The sequence below is a fragment of the Oryzias latipes genome, chromosome 1, assembly GCF_002234675.1.
Source record: "Oryzias latipes chromosome 1, ASM223467v1".
NCBI classification, from domain to species: Eukaryota; Metazoa; Chordata; class Actinopteri; order Beloniformes; family Adrianichthyidae; genus Oryzias; species Oryzias latipes.
In genome coordinates, this window is record NC_019859.2 from 14,572,434 (window position 1) to 14,592,680 (window position 20,247).

At 36.1% G+C, this 20,247-nt stretch overlaps 1 protein-coding gene across 2 annotated transcripts in view; it reads left to right on the top strand.

The window, feature by feature from the left end:
* The window catches only part of ctnna2 (catenin alpha 2), a 281,743-nt gene that overhangs the window by 201,345 nt on the left and 60,151 nt on the right, over positions 1-20,247 (top strand). For both annotated transcript variants that reach the window (XM_023956970.1, XM_023956972.1), the window contains exon 9: positions 3,663-3,815. In XM_023956970.1, the coding sequence (XP_023812738.1) occupies positions 3,663-3,815 (153 nt within the window). The remainder of the gene's footprint in view (positions 1-3,662; positions 3,816-20,247) is intronic.

Below are 20,247 nucleotides of genomic sequence, written 5' to 3' on the forward strand. Positions count from 1 at the left end.
ATGCGGAAAAGCTCTGCTGAACTGTAACAAGTGCTCAATTTTTTTCCATTCTGTTTTGTTTGTTTTTGTTTTGATTCATAAAAAGACCGACCCAGATCTTTGCTAACATCTCCCTCAACAATTTTCCTTTGTTGCAGCAGAATCCTAAAGTATTATTTTATGTGTATTGTAAATGCAGCTCCTACTCTTCAAGATCACAGAGACCATCTACATTGTGAATTAAACAAGTGTAACTGTCAGCATTTTGTTATAAGGAAAAAAAGAGAATCTTTGAAATTGAAAAATCCCTGAAAAGAACAGTTACAAGTAGACGTAAGTTCCTTGCGTATTGTAAGGAACTTGTATATATTTGGTAACTAAAGGGTTATAACTGCCAGTGGCCCTCCAGTCACTATTACAATCTGCCTATAAGTGAAAATGTACCACCAAACATTACTTTAAGTCTGGAGGTTTTCCTTTATCTTACTTTAAAATAAACAACTTTGAAAGATGCAAAATGTAAAGAAAAAGATGATTTTTACTTTTTTTTCCCCCCCATTTATTAAGAAAAACAATTTTATTTAGACAAAAACTACTAAGAAATACGTTGTTTTTCCTTAAAACAAATGTTACTCTAAACAATTAGTATGTATCTGCCAGTATTTTGTTTATTTAACATGCATAAGTCAGACTTCTTGTGACAGACTGGCAACCTGTCCAGGGTGTGCCCCTCGTCTGCCCAACAATTGCCCGGACAGGCTTCAGTAGCCTTGTGACCCCAAATATTTGTAATATGGATGAATGGAAATCAGAATTTCCCTTTTCCTTATTTTAATCTTTATTTACTAGTTTGTTTGTTTTTTAGAAATGTTTTAATATTTCTTGCTGCTAAATTTAGAATAAATTAACTTAATTATTTCAATAGCTTTATTCTTTTAGACCAGGACTTAATGGAGTTCTGAGATTTAGGCACTCTAGCCTTTAGCTCTGGTCTTTAGCTTGCAGACTGCCCAGTGAAGCCAACAAATTATTATTTGCAGGATTTAATCCCAATTTTATGGGCTTTTATTTTGTTGCGCCACACCCTTCTCTCAAATGTTTAGAATTATGTTTCAGTTTTACATGTCATGTCTCATGATGCATATAAAGACCTGGAATGCTTAAAACTGGCATTTTAGCCATTCACTTACTAAATCTAGGTCATTATGTTATCTAAAACTCTAGATTTTACACTGATGTTTAAAAATTTGAGCATCTTCATCCATAGTGGTTAATTAACCTTTATTAGGTACCCATTTCTATTTCTCCCCCATTTTCTGACTCTGTGGTGTTTGAAGTGTCATGGAACAGTTTTAACACTTTAGTTGTATCGTTTCATTGTTAATCAGATAATAACTCAGAAATGTTGAGCACTGTGTGGTTTGTCAGCAACAAAAGAAAGCAAAGTTATTAGAAACAATTGGATAGCTGTCACTCAGCTGATTCCCTTTGAAGAAAAAATGGGATTTGACGTTTTAAGAAGCATGTCTTTCTTTTTCTCTGCACACTGTCAGAACTGTCAAAGTGCCTGCTCTCGACTATTGACAAAATAATAAAATGTCCCAATAGTTTTCTGAAATGGAATAAGGCTTTAATATTATTTGTGGGATTATTTTTATGTTGGGAATTTACTACAATATGCAGTCTCACCAGAGAAGTAAATTCAATCCAGCATTTTTATGTTATGTTGGCCTTTAATCAACTATAAATTGTATTTTTTAACATTTCTGTCATGACACCGGCTTTGGCCACCGGTAGATTTCCATTGGTGGCATTTCTCCTTTAAGCTTTTAGTGTTCAATAACAATGTACGACGACCATGAAGGAAACTACATTGCCAGCACCCAGCACATTCCTCAACAAGCTTGAAATATTTATATGTGAAGCAGAAACATTTAGCTTTCAGAACTTGAGCCAGTGTGGCATTGCTCCACTCTGGAGGCAAACATCCCCACTAACATGTAATGAGCAGAGCTTGTGCCATCCATGAGAATTCCCGTTTTCTTTAAGTTTTAGTGAAAGAGAGGGAGTTTTCAGGCAAAGACAGGGCAATTGGAGCGTGGAGCGAGGTACGAGCTGAAATATTGAAGATAGATTTTTTTGTGGGAGCTGTGTGGGCATTAGAATGCTGATGGTGCAGGAGAGAGCACAACTTGGGAAATTACTCGTCTGCATCATTGCTCCACTCAAATTCTCCATCGCATTCTGTCTCACAGTTTGGTATTCATGAATATCCCAAGGCTCCTTTTGCTTTTATATCCATGTTATGCATATGTACCTATGTCTGCTTTTAATTAATGATTGCTCATTAACAAGGCTCAACAACAGCATTCAGCAACTGCTCATGCACTTTCGTTTTTAGATTTATGTTTTCCTTATTTTATCCCTTTAATTCATAGTTTTTCCCCATATTTTCTACATTTAGTCAGTTGTTTGGCTATTCCTATGTCATATCAGAAATAAACACTGCAGTTTTTACAGTGTTTAAGTACATTTTGTATTGTCATGGTCATCCATATGATTGATTGAGCATCCAACCCATCTGTCAGAGTCCCATAATAAACTAAGGGGGCTCTTAGATGTGCAGTTGCCATATCCGACAATGCAATTGAGCTGAATGCAGTCATGGCATGGGCTTCCATCTTACAACAACACAATCCCTTACATGTTCCATTTTTGCTGTTGAGAGCCCCAACTTTGGAAAACCTGTTTATTCTAACATTTTTCTATAAAATCAGTCTTTTTTTTCACAATGTTAACTTTTTTTAGATTCTAACTATGACCTTTTAGCCACGTGTAACCTTAACATTTTAGCTGCAGGATTGTTTGCAGATAAATGCTAAAATTAATACTATAGATTTAAGTTACATTTATTGTGGTTTATGTTAAATAAAATTTGCTTGTGTCTATGTGTTAAAGCCAAAAAAAAAAACACTACTTTTTGTTGCAACAGCTGACAGGGTAAAAGTACCATAGACAGTATGTTGTGTATGTGTGTGTATGTGTTTGTGTGTATGTGTGTGTGCATACTGACTCTTTGCACCAGGTGAAAGGATGTCAAGGTCAGACATTTTCACTAATTCACATTTATTCTCTGCTCATTGAAAAAGATTTTGTGTTCACATAAAATGTGCCGGTGAACAGACTATTAATGGGGATATTTTAGATCTCCATTTCTTTCTGTGTTAGTGCTGGTTTAATGGAATCTCTCTCTTCTTATGTAAAATAAAGAAGACTTCTACAGTGATTTCTGTATGGCATCCACTTGCATCACATCAGATGTCACAGTGACTAAGATCAAGATACACTTCCATTTTTAAATAAAACAACCCGTCTCCTGCCATTTTGGTTTTAAAACATGTCACAAACAGCGATGCAAGTCATGTTGTGGGCTCCTTTAAAAGGCATTGTGGGGGGAAAAAATTGCACCTTACAATCAAATTATACCCCTGACCACTGACAGATCTTTTCTTCGCTCTTTTTCTGTCTGTATAGCCCTTCTTTTTTCCATCTGCCCTATTGTATCACTATACTACATTTATTAAAGTGCTTAGTGAGATGTAATCATTGCCAAATGTATTTCAGTGAAGTTATTGTCTGGATTAATATGATCTTTTTCCTTTGTCTGTCCCTCCGAATTGTAGCTAAGGAAGGCTGTAATGGACCACATCTCGGACTCCTTCCTTGAAACCAACGTCCCCCTCTTGGTGCTGATTGAAGCAGCAAAGAGTGGAAATGAGAAGGAAGTCAAGGAGTATGCCCAGGTGTTCCGCGAGCACGCCAACAAGCTGGTAGAGGTTAGTTGTGGATCACACTAACACTTCAGACAGATCAAACTAAAAAAAATGTTTGTTTTTTCAAATCTTCACATATATTTTGAACAAACTTGAATCTTTCCAGCTATGTGAATGTTCTTTTGACAGATAGTTTGCTAGGTAATGTGTGTTGCAGCTTAAGACAAGCACATCAGCTCTACCATGCAAAAGACGGCTTGGCATAGAGACACCTGTCATAATGAAATGTAAAGTTTTAGGGCAAAAGTCTGAATAGGTCTTAAATTACACCAAAAACATTTGACAATGATCCATATTCTAATGCATTCAATGCAGGCACTGCTTAATGCATAAACATTAATGCTGTGGGAAAAAAATGCACCACTTTTTTTTTTTTTAATACCTAATTTATGAAATAGTTTTAAAATAAACTTGAAAAAGGGAAAAATCTGAACAGAATTGTTACATCGGTGCATCTCCCTCGTGTTGCGAGTCTGTCTAGCAATATTGTCTCCGTTGTGTTGCCTGTCTGCACCCCGACCCTCAGAGGAGTGGTTTGTCCTTTCACCCCTGTGTTTAATAGTTCATCCAAAACTTTGGCTATTTAACAAGATGTTTAGGTAAAGACATAAAAGTCCTTTGTTTTTGTTTTGGTTTAAAGCCGTTTAAGAGTACGAAAAAGTCCTACTTGAATGAAATAAAGTAAACTGTAATTTGCACTGATGCTTATTTCAGGAGTGCATTTGTAGGAGTGCACAAAGAGACATATTTAAAGCCCAGTCATGTTATATTAGAGAATTTCCATTAAAATGAAGGAAAAAGTGGAACCATTTTTTATTCCTTTTTCTTTATTCCCAGAAAACATCACATTTTTTAACATCCAGGGCAGGGCTGGTATATTTTCTAAAGGATTTTTGTGCTTCGGAAGGAAGTCAAAATATAAGGTGTCACACAAGCATCTATAGTAGAGCTGAAATAAGTTATCAGCATCATAGTGGAATTGACTGTAATTTCTAATAATATGGATGTTGCACATCATCGTTATATATAAGTATATATAAATGTAATGTGTTATGCAGATGTATCCATATTATTATTTATTTTTTAACGTACCTTTTTTATCACAGCAACACCTGCAAGTAAATTTCTGTGCCTTTTAGCGGTAGTAGCCTTTGGATCATGTGGTCAATTGGAGGAAACCTTCAGAATTGATAATGTGGAACACTCTCAAGAGGCCGTCACTTAACCCAACGCTCTTGCTTCCTTTGACATTCCATGATCATTTGAGTGATTTGTGTGCTCTTTCGGCCTCACCTAGCTGTTTGCTGATGAGACGGACGCAACTCTTTAAATTGGTCCTTTGCAACCAGAAATGTTAAAGTGTTGTTTGTTAAGCTCAAGGACACATTATGCATTCTGATCTTGCAATCCACCCTCCAAAAAAAAAAAGAAGGAAATCAGTTATGTGACCATTTGCTTATTGTCTTTACAGACCTGACTCGATGCAAGTACGCCAGTTGAGTGGTCTTGCCACTGCGTAACTATTTGTAATAGTTTCTTCAAAGCAACACCTCTTTTCCGATTCTGTTTGATTCTTTTTCATTATATAGGAATATTATCGTTTTATTCAGCTTTTAGGGTGTTGAGCCAGTGCATTGTGATTGGTCGGGTTGACATTGTATATTAAATTTGCAGATGATTGGTCTCATAAGTGTTGGGCAGTGATATGTGTCCTCTAAGTGCCTTCTTATATAGTACAAAATTATCTTACACATTTCTAGTTATAATCTTAAAAGTCTAAGGCCTCCTTCCTGTAATATTTACTACTAAGGCTTTGTTAGAAATCTGGAACTCTCACATAATGCTTATTTGTTTTGATATCCCCCTAGATATACACAGTTAGGACAGCACTTATAGTAATTGGACAAATATATTGTGCAATACAGGCTGCATGGTAGTGTAGTGATTGCAGCAAGAAGGCTCTGTAACATATTTATTGTATATCTTTTGCTAAGATGGTTTACTTCTAAATGTGAAGTGAATACAAAAGTTTTACTGTTGACTGTCAACAGGACTGTTGTCTCATTTAGTAGAGAGATCAAGTACTGTTTTCTTTCACAAATAGGTGTTTTTCAGTTGTCAGACAAATGAAGGTCAAAGATTGTCCTTATTTTAACATGTTTTGACTGCTTGCCATCATTTTTTCATAGATTAATATGCACCGATTGTTATGTGTCACCATCAGCTGTGTGTTGTGGGCGTGGCCAGCCAGACCCACAACACACTGCTGAAAGCATCATCATCCCACCTACCACGCCCCCTGCAGACTAAATACCATAAACTGAGACAAGGGGGCGTGCTAGTTGTCACCCACTCAGTATGCTTTTGTAAGAGGACCACAACTAGACACCGTTTCCATTTAATTTTTTATTACTGGGAAAAACCTGGATCTCTCAAATCTGGAAAGTGAGGATTCTGAAGTTTGAATATAGTAAACACTGGTGAAAAACTGGAAGTACTCGGAATATTTGCAGTCAAATTCTGGATGAATTACTAGCAGAGTTGGTGACACCAAATCCTCGTTTGTCATCTGTAACAGTGGCTCCCTGCAAGGCTGCATTCCAGACCTAATGCACTATAATGATTGCAGACTTGACTATAAAACAGCCTCATAGTAAATTTTACACGAGTCAGCAACATTGCATTATATTGTGGCCAATATGAGTGTCGTAATAGCATACAATCAGGAGATGTACAAAAAATATGTACAACAGGAAGTAAAACTCAACTCTCAATCCTAACAAAACCCATTGAAATGGATTTAAGACAAAGGGGATTGTCCTTCTGTCTCTTGCAGGTACAGTCAGATTGCATCCTAATAACACCTCTGTAGATTTAAAAATGCCTTGAAAATCATCTATTTTTGGTGGAAGTTGAAGACGCAAAGAAGTTCCCACACCCACAGTTCCTTCAACAGGTGTAGGGAGGGGAGCACACTGGCTTCTTGCATTAATGTATGCTATTTCAACTGCTCAGAAGCAGTGAAGAATGAACTTCAGCAGGTGGGAAGACGTGCATAAATGACTGTAGGGTAAAGCGCACCTCCATTTTCAACATGTAAATTGGCAGATGTAAGGCCAAGACACTTCATGGGGGCTGTTTACCCCCCACCTTTTCCTCAGGTTGGAGGCTGCTCTATCCTAGACAAGTCAAAAATGTGTTTCTACTCAAATGCTTTCTCAGTGGACTGCTCCTTACAGCCTGGCTAAAAGACAAGACCTGTTGTATGCTCTCTTTCTTTTTATACTATTCATAACTGATTTATTTCTTATTTAGTCAGTCTCATTTTTCAGATTTTCTGTGGTAAAAACAATGAAGCTTTGTTTGTTGTTGGTATTTTTCTAAACTCCTTTAAGTATTTGTCTTAAAAGAATTACGCTGTTGGAAAAAATGAGTTCTATTATCTGAAACGTACTTTCCCCTTTGTGCAACCTGATGGCTGTTTTAGACAAATCCAATAAAGCTATATATCATACTATATAACAAAAAAGACAAGTCATTATTATCTCTCACAATTCTTTTGTTTCTTGTGAATATTGCAACCAGATTTAGACAGCCCAATTATGTCATAAATATTGCACAATGTTGGGACAAGAAGCATAATATGTTATGATGGGTTAGTTGATGATGGGATCAACTTTAATACATTCATTGTAAACATTGTTTTTATTTGTTACATTATTCTTCATATGATCATCATGCATTATTACTCTGTCCTATATGTCCTTTTTATTAGAAATAGCGAACAATGCTACTGATTGGTGTCACTGCACTCATCTTTGTGATGTCGGGCAGATATTAAATTAGAGTTGGACAGTGTCAGGTTAAAAATCTGCTTTTATATTACATATCTGCTTGGTTCCCGTTTGCTCTTGTTCCATTTGGCACCATTAAAGAAAAAAAGAAAAACCTTACTATCCTATTCTATTCACCTCCCAAAAGAGCGAAGTTCACCTTGTCAGCTCTCTTAATCACATAATGTCCATTACACCAAATTGACCAGCAACAGGATACCAATAATTATTAAACTGGGTATATAATGGGCCAAAATCCCTGTAATGGATCCATGAAAGTTAATGAAACCGACCTTCCACAGTCAGCAAAAGAGCTCTTGTAACTCTCATCTGAAATTGTATTTTTTATGTTTTACATCAACCTATGATTGAATATTTTTTGTATTGTACAAGAAAACATTTTATATGCTTTCTTGGCTGACTGTAGAGCATGGAAGTTTTCTTCTTCATGATGGCTAAGGCTGACATGATGTTTAGGCTACAAGTGCATCATCTGTCTGTATATTCTCTCAGGCTGTTTTAACTTGCTGTAAGTTTTGCAAACCTGCATTTACCGTCAATCTCTGCAATCTTTGTGCCTCAAAAGAACAGCAGGAATAAAAGTCTACATTTGACAACAGATCAATGTTGAACATAAGATGTGTTTGAAACATTTTCTGTTTGTCTTTAAACAGGAAATGTGTCAGTACACAAAAATTCCATAATAGTATGTAGAATGTTTTCCTGTGCAATAAATAAAATTAAATCTGAAATATTTCCAGAAAAATGTATTTAAAAAACAAATATTTTTTCTGCAACAATACTGAGGCATCTATTTTCTTCTGAAGATTGCGCCATAGACAAATTTACCCTGTGTGAATAATCTAGGAATAACCTAGGAATGGGAGCTATGCTGATACATACTCATTAGCAGCTATCCAGATCTAAAATTCTTTTTTTTTTCTTCTACAATGAACTTGGTTTTTGGATCTAGCTTATTACAATCAAACACTTGGCTATAAAAAATGCTTTTAAGCAAACGTATTTGTCTTAGAGACGGAAAATCTTAAACTGTCTGTTGTTTCAAATGATTCAGTGCCATTTACAGATCAACACTCATTACAAATAAAATATAATTAAATATAACTTTGTCATTGACACAAGAACTTTACATAACACTGAGTTGTTGTTGTTCACTCAAGTATGTGCAGACTAATCAGTCAAATGTACAAAGTTTCCAAGTTCATTTTTATTGTCATTCCAAAAAAAATGTGTTTAGCAAAGAATTTTCACGATCTGTCAATATTATGATGTCAGAGATCTTTCTTTGCTTTGCTTTGATTGCATTTTACATTTGTTCAATTGAAAATCCTGTTCTATTTCTAAAAAAAGAATCTCCTATTGCTTAAAAGCTTCATAAAGTGTTCCAGTAAAGCCTGATGCCATTATTTGACTTTGATAGTTTTGTGTTGGATTGTCTTGAGAAAAACTATCGTGGTTTTATTTCTTTTTTTGTTTTTTTCATTTTTCCCTTTCCTCTAATTGCACAGGAGTGCTACACTGCCTAATGAGTTTACAAATTAGTCACAACACTTTTAATATGGCCTCATTTCAGTAATGCAATGGAGTGCTGTTGTTCTACCAACTGTATTCCTAGGTTGTTTCTTTCTATCCGTGTGCTAGTTGTTTAAATTTTATGCTGGTGGCTTCACTTTGATCCTGCACAGATTCAGAGAAATGTTATGTGCATTTTTATGTATTGTCAATACTGAAACTGAATGTCACCTGGATTGAAGTGGTCTTCAGAGCGACATGAGATGAACTGCAGCAGTAAACAAAAATTCTTAGGGCCAGTGGATAAAGCACTTTAGTGGGCAGTTAAGCCCGGAAAGCATGGATCACTCTTTGAGCAGGTGTACGTGTGATGACCCACACCTTCAGGCCAACAGTAATCCTTTCATTCATTCAAAGTTATAAGCCTCAAAGGAAATCTGCCTTTGGAGGATATAGCCACAGAAGTACATAAAGATGTTTCACACCCAACATAATCCTTCTGCGATGTCCTCTCTTTTTGAGTTATTTTGAGGTAGGCTCACATCCACAGAAGGAGAACCAAACACAAAAAGTAGGTCATATTGTTATATGTACTTATCGTATGGGGTCGTGCAAAAATGGGAATAAACAAAGCAGAGATGCTCTTCTAACTTGAAGATTTTTTGATAAATAAAACAACAAGTTATAACATTTTTAATAACAAATGAAATGCGTTATTTATTTGTAAGACCTAAAGAATATTGATTATTATTTAATGTTAAATATTATTAACAAAACATTCATAATTGAGTGGATTTCTAGCAGAAAATAAATAATCAAAATCATTGTGTTAAAAATGTATAACAACAAAAAAAGCCATAGTTAATAAATCAAGATATTAATAATTAAAACAGGAATACATTGTATTACTAACGCATGCAAAAAAAAACGTATTCACCACTGTTGTCACCTTCACTTTGTCATTTTGTGACTTTCATACTATGAGAATTATCTTTAATTTTCTATTACCGTAGTTATATAAGTTTAGTAAAGATTATCAGGTCTTTATCATGATAAAATAAATACATTTAAAATTGTATAAAGCTGTTAAATAATCAATATAATTACTTACAAAATACATAAAGTAAGATCCTTAAATATGTACGTATTCATACAAAATGTGAAATAAATGACTGAGGGAAAACTCTGGTCATTATTGCGTATGGAAAATTATGATTATTATATTTTACTGAGATTAAAAATATCCATTTTGTGAGTTGACAATTCACATCAAAATGTTTTTTTTTTGAAGCAAAATAGTGTATTTATGCATGCACCAACAGTTTTGCACAAACTCTATCAAAATCCATCTGAAGCAGCATATGTGAGTTAACTTAAACATAAGTATCTGTCTAAGGGAATTGCTGACCGATAATTAAATGAATCTTTAAAAAAAAGGACATCAAAACATTAGGCAGACAATTGGAGGAGGACTGATTCAGTTTCTTTTCAAAATGTCACAGAGTCTTCGTACTAATTATGAAATTAGGGTATAAACTCTGTTATGAAACCTAAAATAACTCTCTGATTTAGTCACAAAGTATAATAAACTCTAAGAGAAACCCTTTCTGTGCCAAAAGATTATAGTGAGCGAAGAACGAAAAGAGAAATTATATAGGAGGAAAAGAAGAAGGGGATTTCTGGTTCTCTGTGTCCTCTGCAGAGCAGAAGTTGTCAGTCTCATGAGACTCTGGCCTTACACTTGTTTGCATTTGTTGCTTGAAGCATCAGTGAACTCTCAACTTCTGCACAAAGTTTGGTTAAGAAAGGTGCAGTCTGCATTCTGCAAAGCTGAACTACAGCATGAACGCTTCTGTTTGCACAGCAGAAATCATTACAGAACATTTGTAGAATGCATGGTAGATACACAATTTAAATGTAATAAATAGTTTATTTTAAAAAACTGAGGAAAAAACGTATTTTGAAGTATTGCTTAGAGTGTCTAATGGCATGTATTTGTCCTGAAATGGAACGAAAAGCATTTTTTGGCTACTTTGCAAACTTTCAAAATATGTATTAGATGTGCAGTGTGAGACCAAACGCACAACTCCAACTTTCAAGTCACCGGGGGAAAGAAAAACTGCATTGCCTTAAGAAGAAAAAAAGGTTTGATAAAAGTACACTGCCAAGACTTTAAAGCAATGAAAATGTAAATCCCTACTCTGCACACATTTTAAAATTTGGTTTTGTGTTTTACATCTTTATCTTCATGGTGCCAGTTTTGTTTCCCTCCTACTTTTTAAACAAAGATGGCTAATGGACTTAGAAGGTTTCCTTTAGACAAAATGCATACCTGTGGGAATATTCTATATTTTTAATATAAATGAAAAAGATTTGTAATTTTAGTTTTGAGAGACAAAAACTAGAGAAAATGGACAAGAAAGTAGAAGTAGTATAACTGAAAGTACCAGTTTAAAGGAGAAAACAAATGAGAGAAAACTGAAAAAACAGAAACAAGCTTAATGTGTTATTAAATAAACACTATTTATAATGGTTTAAACCCCTAAGATCCCACATAGATGTATAGTTTTCTCACTTTGACTTCCGATTGACATTGAAAATAATGTAAAACATCCGTTCTACCAAAATGGTGCAACTAGTGGAGGTTGACAGGAGAGATTTGGATTTCCCGAATCAATACTGCCACAGGCCTAACTAACAAAGCTCCATCAGGTAATAGTGGGAAGTTCTCAGAGAAAACCAATGTTACAGAAAATAGGAGGACCTGATAGTTATATATGTCATTGTGTGTGTGTGTGTGTGTGGGGGGGGGGGGGGGGGGGGTCAGAAATTGTCAGTACAGGGGGAAATAATATTACTCATAAATCAAAATTTACTCTGAAGACATCCTTGACTTTTATTATCTGCTAGACTTGGGAGGTTATACATCATTTTCATAGATTCACACAAGTCTTCCCCCTTAACCTCTTCCTAAATGCTACAGAAAGTCATCCCAGGCTCTGGTTCCAGTGTTTATATGACACATTTCTCCAGACCCAGTCTAAGTAAATTGCATGACTGTAATCTTTTGTCTGACACATCAGAATTCCTGCAGCGAGCCAGGGCAGCTCCTGTAAAGGTGTTATATGACATGGAGTAGTGGTGTTTCCATCCTGTTTTTCACTTACGACACTAAGTGGATTACATGAGATTAACTGTGTCAAACAGTAAAAAGCAAAGAAGCAATAGGACTTGCCAAACATCCATGGCTCTCTGCTTTGAACAAGAAGACCCCCCTGTAATAACATGACATACAGCCAAGCAGAAATTCCTAATATAGTTCTGTGCCCACTGGGGGCTCAGTCAGATCACTTTTGATGTTGAAGCTTTTTGTCCCTCTGATTCATTCTTTTTTTTTTTTTTTTTTTTTTTTTTTTGATGGGCCAAAACATACTGTGCTCCTAAACACAGTGTTAACTGTATTTGTCATTACAATGAAAAAAGCATGAAATCATTTAAATGGTAGAGGATAAAAGTAGTCCAGATCAGAAAAAAGTTTAAGAAAAAAATAATTATGTGTTGTACATTTCACACAGTGAAACAATCATATGTGTTTCTTGTTTGTGTTTTTGTGCTTACTCTTACCTATTTTTTTTTTTTTTACAAATTATTTTGGAGGCAAATAACAAATGTACAAATATGGTACATCATGAAAGAGAAATAGTTTATTGAAGATCTTTCATCCTGTTGATTATGGACAGTAGCTGTTCATGAATCTGTGGTAGCCATTTACTTTTACCTTTCTAAAGCACTTATTTGGAAATGTCTTCTATATCTGCCCTTCTTTGCATAAATATTTCCAGTTGTCTTCCCCCTGGTAGGGGTAGTATTCAACACTTCAGCTCCAGTTGAGATGAATGTGAATCATGATGCCACAGGAGTTATTATTGCAGAGCTGTGTTCCATCATGAGCTGAGATCCTGATGAAGTTGAATGCTATTTTTATTATTATTATTTTTCTCAGGAATATGCAATACTTATAAAACACATTGTTTAAATAAGCAATAACTTTTTGTGCACTTTCTTGCAGCCTATTAGCATAATTCTGGATGTCAACCAACAAGATAACATGTTACAACATAAAACATAAAGATAAAAATATTTTGAGATTTAGGATATTTGAAAAATCATAATGAAAGCTAAAATAGTCCAAAGATTTAGTTTTTCTTCAAGTTTCCCAGATGAAAACTACAAATGCCTTAGTCACATGCACCCGTAGATGAGATTGGCCTGCACGGGTGCTGCGGGTGTTTGGGTTGTCCGGACTCATGGAGAAAGGAGCAGCAACACCATAAGGGGAGCGCAGGTGTGTCGAGGTTCGAGGTGTTGTGTGGCCACCTGAAGGGACGCCATGAAAATGGAACGTATGATTGTTGTGTGTGTGGTAAATGTAAAGTGAAGTATTTGTAAGGATAATAGAAATTACACACAACTATGACGTTCAGGTGATCCTGTACGTGTCCTGAACGAATGCCACACACACAGGGTGTGTCGACATGAATTATGTTCTGATTTTTTAGGTTGAAAAAAGGGTGAGCACTTATCATTTGAACAGCACTAACTGGCCCCTTGCACAGTCTAACCTACTTCATCGTTGTGTGATGTTTAAGTGTTCGCCACAACCTGTCACCACCTATAGAAGAATTCGTGCATGACATACTCTACGATCTTAAAATTGAACTTGGCCATTTCTCGCCCACAGACAGTCCTTATCTTCCCGTAAGGGCAGTTGTGACTACAGCGCATTAGCATTCAATAGTACAAAGATCCTAGATGGTATTAAAAAAATTGACTCTACGAAGACACAGGATTTATCTTTGAATAAATCTAATAAGATGCTATCCAGTCTCAGATGTTTGCAATAATAATAGTTGCAAACATTTTAAGAGGATTTTCAAACATATCATTAAATGGGCCCATACCATGCTATTCTTATGCCTTTTATAGTAAACTGTATCCATGTACCGCAGAGGTATATAATATATTACCTTTGGCACACAAATTTTTTTTTTTTTTATTATTTTTTTGGCTTAAGTAAGACTAGATCTCTGAGGCACCGGCTTTCACTCAGTGTGAGTGCCGCCCATTTCATGATGTCAACCTAGAGTCACCCTCGGCAGCGTGTCTGTATTTCTCTCACGAAAACGAACAACATTTGAACTTTTGCAAAGATGGCTGTGCATATTGTGCACATAAAAGGAGAGTGTTTGACAGATCACCGCTAATTAAGCAGAGAAAGTGTGTGTGTGTTAGGCTACGTTCACACTGCAGGCTGAAACGACCCGATTCCGATTTTTTTTTTGCCCCTATGCAACCTGTATCTGATCTTTTCACTTCCCCCCCTTTCGGACCTTTAGATTCTCCAGAGCAGGTTAATCTGTCTATAGCAGTTCTTCTGGGAGAAGCCTTCTTTTTTTATCGTTCTCCTTCCTCCGTAACACACAACATGAATTTGCGCCCCCAACACACTTCCGTTGCCCCCTCTCACTCCCTCCTGCGCTGCATGCGCTCTCTCCTGTCTCTTACACACACGCGCATGGGCCCAGCACATCCCCATTCCACAACAGTGGGTACAGACGATCCTGGCTCCAATGCCTTTTGAAAATGAGAAGATTGTAATTGTGCTGACTCCTTTGTGAAAATAAATTCAATAATGCAAAAAGAGCTCCGCTGTTGACAACACTGTTGTTGACATCCATTGTTAACGTTAGCTACTTCCACAAATGAGTGACGTCGTTCACCGTTGAATACTACAGAAGTGACCTGCACACTTCACGTTCACACCGGAGAGTTCGCATTAAAAGTTCGCGTTTAATTGGAAATGTGAACGGCCTTGCAAAAAAAACGAAATCTTTCAAAAAATTGGAATTGAGCATTAAGCCCTTCAGTGTGAATGTAGCCTTAGCCCGGGGGCTGTGCCGGCAGTACAGACTCTTCCTGGAAGGGGCTGTTCCTCACTGGTCTACGTCAGCTCGTTTTTGTGGGTCTGGAGGGGCTGGTGCTCAGAGTGCAGCTTTCTAGGGGAATACTCAAAAATGTGTAAATGGATCAAAATATCTTACTTGGGGGTTATTTAAAGTGAGGAATGAACATTATAATACACTTAAAAGCTCAAAAATTTGTTTTTGCATGCTATATGCCTTTTAAACTAAAAGTCACAATAAAATAATTTTATTTTATTTTTTTGTTTAAATATACAGCTAGTTTCTAATTTCTAGTATTTCTGCTTCAAACTTTCTTTTTTTTGGGTCTATATCTTTTTTGGTTTTCTTGAAATGGAAAAGCATGCGGCCCCCAGTACCATTGTACATGAACAAAAAGAGAAAACCATTATTTTCAATTCTTCTCATCATTTTTTTTCATTAATGGAGAGTCCTTTGGTAGCTATCTATTGTCTATTAAATTTCATCATCCATAGAGCTGCTGTAATAGATAGTGAAGAGACCACGTCAGACTTTCTGGCAGCTTATTTCAAAGTGAAAATTGACTCTTTGTAGCTTCTGATTGATATTTTTAAAGAAAACCCTTTTAGGGAATGCTAAGAATTCCTAACCTAAAGACGTATACCACAGTAATAACTGGCAAATACAAACGTGGTGCAAAAAAGTGCACATCATTCTGTCTGGCTTCATTCAAAGTGGAGCATTCCTTCCTTTATAAGCTCACACTGCTATTTAATATTAATTTTATTGATTTAGCTGCAAATGTAGCAGCAGCTCTCCGATTGATCCAGAACACTGACCTGTTCAGCATCGCTAATAAACTAAACCAGGGGTCTAACTCTTCCTGTGGCTTGTCAATTCAACGACCTCTTTATAAAAGGGTAAATTAAACCACGTCCTACAGCCATTCTACTTCACCGACAGCAGGTTAATGGCTCATCAAGAGTCTGTTCTCTCTCCTGAAACCGATCTCCTCATTCAGACACCTGCTCGCCCTTATACTGCCCCATTGATGATATTGGTGTGTGAAAGTGCAGTTCCTTACATGTGTGCATTCTTCCGTGACGACTTTTACCTGGAATATTGCGGGTGACCAAAAATAAGTACATAAAAGGATTTCCCTTGAGATTTCAGAGGATTGGATTTCATCTGTACCAGTAGTAAGCTGTCCATTTCTTTAGTCTGAGGCGTGCTATCAGAGAAAGATGTGGCCACCAGACAACCAGAAAACACAAACTGGTCTGTAATACTACACTAAGAGACAATTTTGGTTAACTTCAAGGGGAAACAGTCTCCAATTATCATTAGTGCTTTTACTCAAGTCTGAAGTAAAAGTTAGAAGTCTTTTAAATTACATTTTGTTATCAGCCCTTTTTTTTGCAAGCACAGCTAGATTTAAACAGGCGAAAACAAAATCTATTCAAATTGATTCTAAATATTTAAGCAAAAACATAAAAGGCAAACAAACCTGCATGAGCCAGGTAGAAAACAAAGCTTAGTTTTCATTAGTGAAGCCAAAATGACAACAATCTGACAAACAGGAAAATCAAAACGCCCAAACACAATATTTACAGAGTAATGATTCGTTTCAAGCAAGATGACATGACAGGAGCAGCAATAGTGAGGTAGTCAACACAACTACAACAGGTGCAAAGCCCAAAAAAGTATACACTAAACTGTTAAAAAGTGAAAAACAGCCATATTCAAAGTAAACCATTCCAAGCACAATTTTCAGCTTGATACTTATTGTTACTTTATGGTGTAATTTAATTTTGGCTGATGCCAAATGGTCTTATCCAAATTGACTTTTCCAGTTCCAAGCATCTTTTTCTGTGCTAACTCTGATGTTGGTTAAGGTTATCAAACACAAAAATAGGCTGTCTGACTCTAATCTAGTCTCTCTAATCCAGAGATTCCGCAGTTAGCCATTAGAAACTAGCTTTTATCACATGTGATTTTGAAGATGGCAAGCCAAAATGCATTTCCTGTAATAACTTTTCCAAAGGCTGTGTTTCTGCTCCATCCATTGAAATCGGAATAGTCCATTTGTTGAACACAAGCAAAAGGAAAGAAAAAAAAGAAAAGGACAACAACACAGCTCAACTCTTCCCAAGCTGGATTGCAAATGCGGAAGTGTAATAAATCTCGAAGGAGCTGCTCTACAGCCCCGTCTCCCCTTCCCCGAGGTGGAAAGCCCTAGTTTGAGCATTCACTTGCATCATCAAAGGGCCCTTCTGTCTCATGTAATATTAACATGTGCTAAATCTGTTGCAAACAGCAGCAGCAATGTTTACACAGCATTAGCACAGCTTGCAAAGCCTCATGAAGAGAAGGGCTGACTTTATGTTTAAAGATTAGGAGAGTCTGACACTGACTAGAAATTGCAAGATTATGTCTTATCTAAGTGAACAGTTTTGCAAAGTAAGTCCAGTTTTTATGCTCTCAAGGAGCTTTTTCTTATAATTACTTTTTTTTATTTATAAATGACAGAAATTCAATGGTGAAATCTGACTTTCTGCTAATCAGAAAGCTATTTTTGTTGAAATACTGTACCACAATGACTTCAAATCAGCTGGAAAAGAAGTCCATTAATCAAGTAATGTTTCATTAAGTAATTTCTATACACAGCTCTAAATTGTCTAAATTGTAGGAATGAATGGAGATTTTAAATGAGACAAAGGCAAAAAAAGATGCTTGGAGGTCCAAATGAAAAGCAATCAATTCTGATTAGGACAAAAAAAAACCTAATCTCTAGAGCGCAATCTTTTTTCTTTTTTTTTCTGACTCTTGAAATATGGAATAAAACATTTTCTTTTCTTTTCTTTTTTCTCAATGGAAATAGCATTTTCTTTTAAAATCCAAATTTATTGACTGATTTGTCATAATATTTTCATCCTAGGACCTTAAATGATAAAGAAATGAGCAAAACAGATGCCAAATGGTGTTGCCCTGCAATTGCAGTTTCCAATTCATAACCTTTGCATTTAAAACCACCCTGATCTGTTTTATAATTGGAAAGCATTCCCTTAAATAATCATAAGACCATAGAATAGACGTCTTGTGTTTAATTGGTTCCTTGTCAGGTTTTGAATGATGACTTCAGTGAGAAAGAATTTTGGCAACAGTTCTAGAGAGGTAAAGCAAAGACCACTATAGATAATTAGGATCTTCCTCTTTAGATGATTAAGACAGTGTTACAGATTTTTCTTTTACATAGCTGGCTTGTAGGGCCTTAATTAAAGTGAAGAACTCCTTGCTTTCTCTGTATGATGAAAAGCAGATTTTGCAAAGACTAAGCTGTGTAAGTTTGAGTCACTCCTGCCATGGCCCTGTTATGCCCTTACAACCCCAAAGTATACAACTTGAAGGTTTTTATTTAATTACAGTGGTAATTTACCCTATATCATGAGATGCCATAGCTGCCCAATGGAAATACAAGGAGTTATTCATGTCTCCTATAGTCTGCTAGTCATTCATCACATCATAAGAATTTGAGAGGCTAAATCAATGAGTGTAACTGTACGACAACTACCGTACTAGATTTCCATGTAGATCCACTTCTCGTGACCATGACTTCTCTGCCTTTGTAGTTTGTTTCAGCCTTATCGTCTCCTCAATTTGCTAATGCAACAGTTTTGTTTCTTAAACCAAACAAGTAAATCTGAAGTGTACGATTAGGTAAGCAAAAACAAAAAGTTTCCTTAATTTCATTTCCTTTCCTCCTTGACTGAGTTGTAGTCTTATCTCACTCCTCAGCACTTATTTGTGCTTTGTTTATTTACTTACCCCTCTCTGTCCCCCATTTTCTTTTAAGACTTTAAGCCAGATAAGTTGGGTTGTGTTTGGCAAAGGTCGCAGGTTGAGAGAATACCCAGGATAAGGTGAAAACACAGCAGTGGATCTCAGACTTAAATGGACTCATAATGAAAATAGAACATTGCCTCGTGCATATTCATGAGGAAGAGGCACCTCACCCCACTGTCTTTGATCAGTATCAATAGAGTATGAAAACACAATGTGCACACAATAGCAGACAAAGGACTACTCACAGTGCTGCTCTCCTCATTAGACTTCACCATCAAGAGTTGGCCACATTGCCTCGTTCACCTCAGGAGTTATATAGTAAACATTTTACTCATGCAGCTTGATAAACTGTAGAATAAACTGTGAATCTACAGACTCACATTCTCCAGTGTCTATTGGTAAAGGCAGTAAGCGAGATGCATTATGTTGTAACTAAAGCTTGTATTGTTTATGGCTCATCTGATCCCAGATCCATTTATTGGCTTGATCTTGTTGCTAAAAAGGCAGCCAGAGGGGTAGACTACATGTTGCAGGCTACTAAGACGCTATTCGAAATCCATATTAAGTGAAACTGAAGGAAAACACAACGAGAGAACATACAATTCAGTCTCTTTTTAATGATACCACATGCTGTGCAATGATAATTAAAACATAAATTCCAGCACACACTCTGTTAAAGTTCACCCTAAAAACCTGTTGTGGGTATTTGCTTGAACTGACAGCTGCTTATGAAAAGGTACATTGATCTGTCTAGTACACACAGTTGGAAATGGACAGTGACCTGAATGCCAAGGTGGCTGAAACCACCGTGTCTTTGTAAGTACACAAAGACACCAGGATGACATGCAGCAGAAAATTGCTACTGGCTATTCTGCTGGAACTTGTAGTTTGAAGCATTCACCTTGCTAATAGCAGAACAAGACGGCAGCGTTCAAGGTTATCTTATTGGAGCCTCTTTGAAAACACGTAATAAGTTTGAAGTATTAAGAAAAAAAGATTTTTTATACACGGACACATTGATTATTCCTATTTGAGCCGTAGGTGGAAGACTTAAATTTGAATTTTTAATTACATAAATATTTGGGGTCAAATCTATAAAGTTGTAGTCATGATTTTTTTTCTCCTAGATAGATAGATAGATAGATAGATAGATAGATAGATAGATAGATAGATAGATAGATAGATAGATAGATAGATAGATAGATAGATAGATAGATAGATAGATATGTGATAGATAGAGTTAGTATATGTATGTATGTATGTATATGTATATGTGATTCAGGT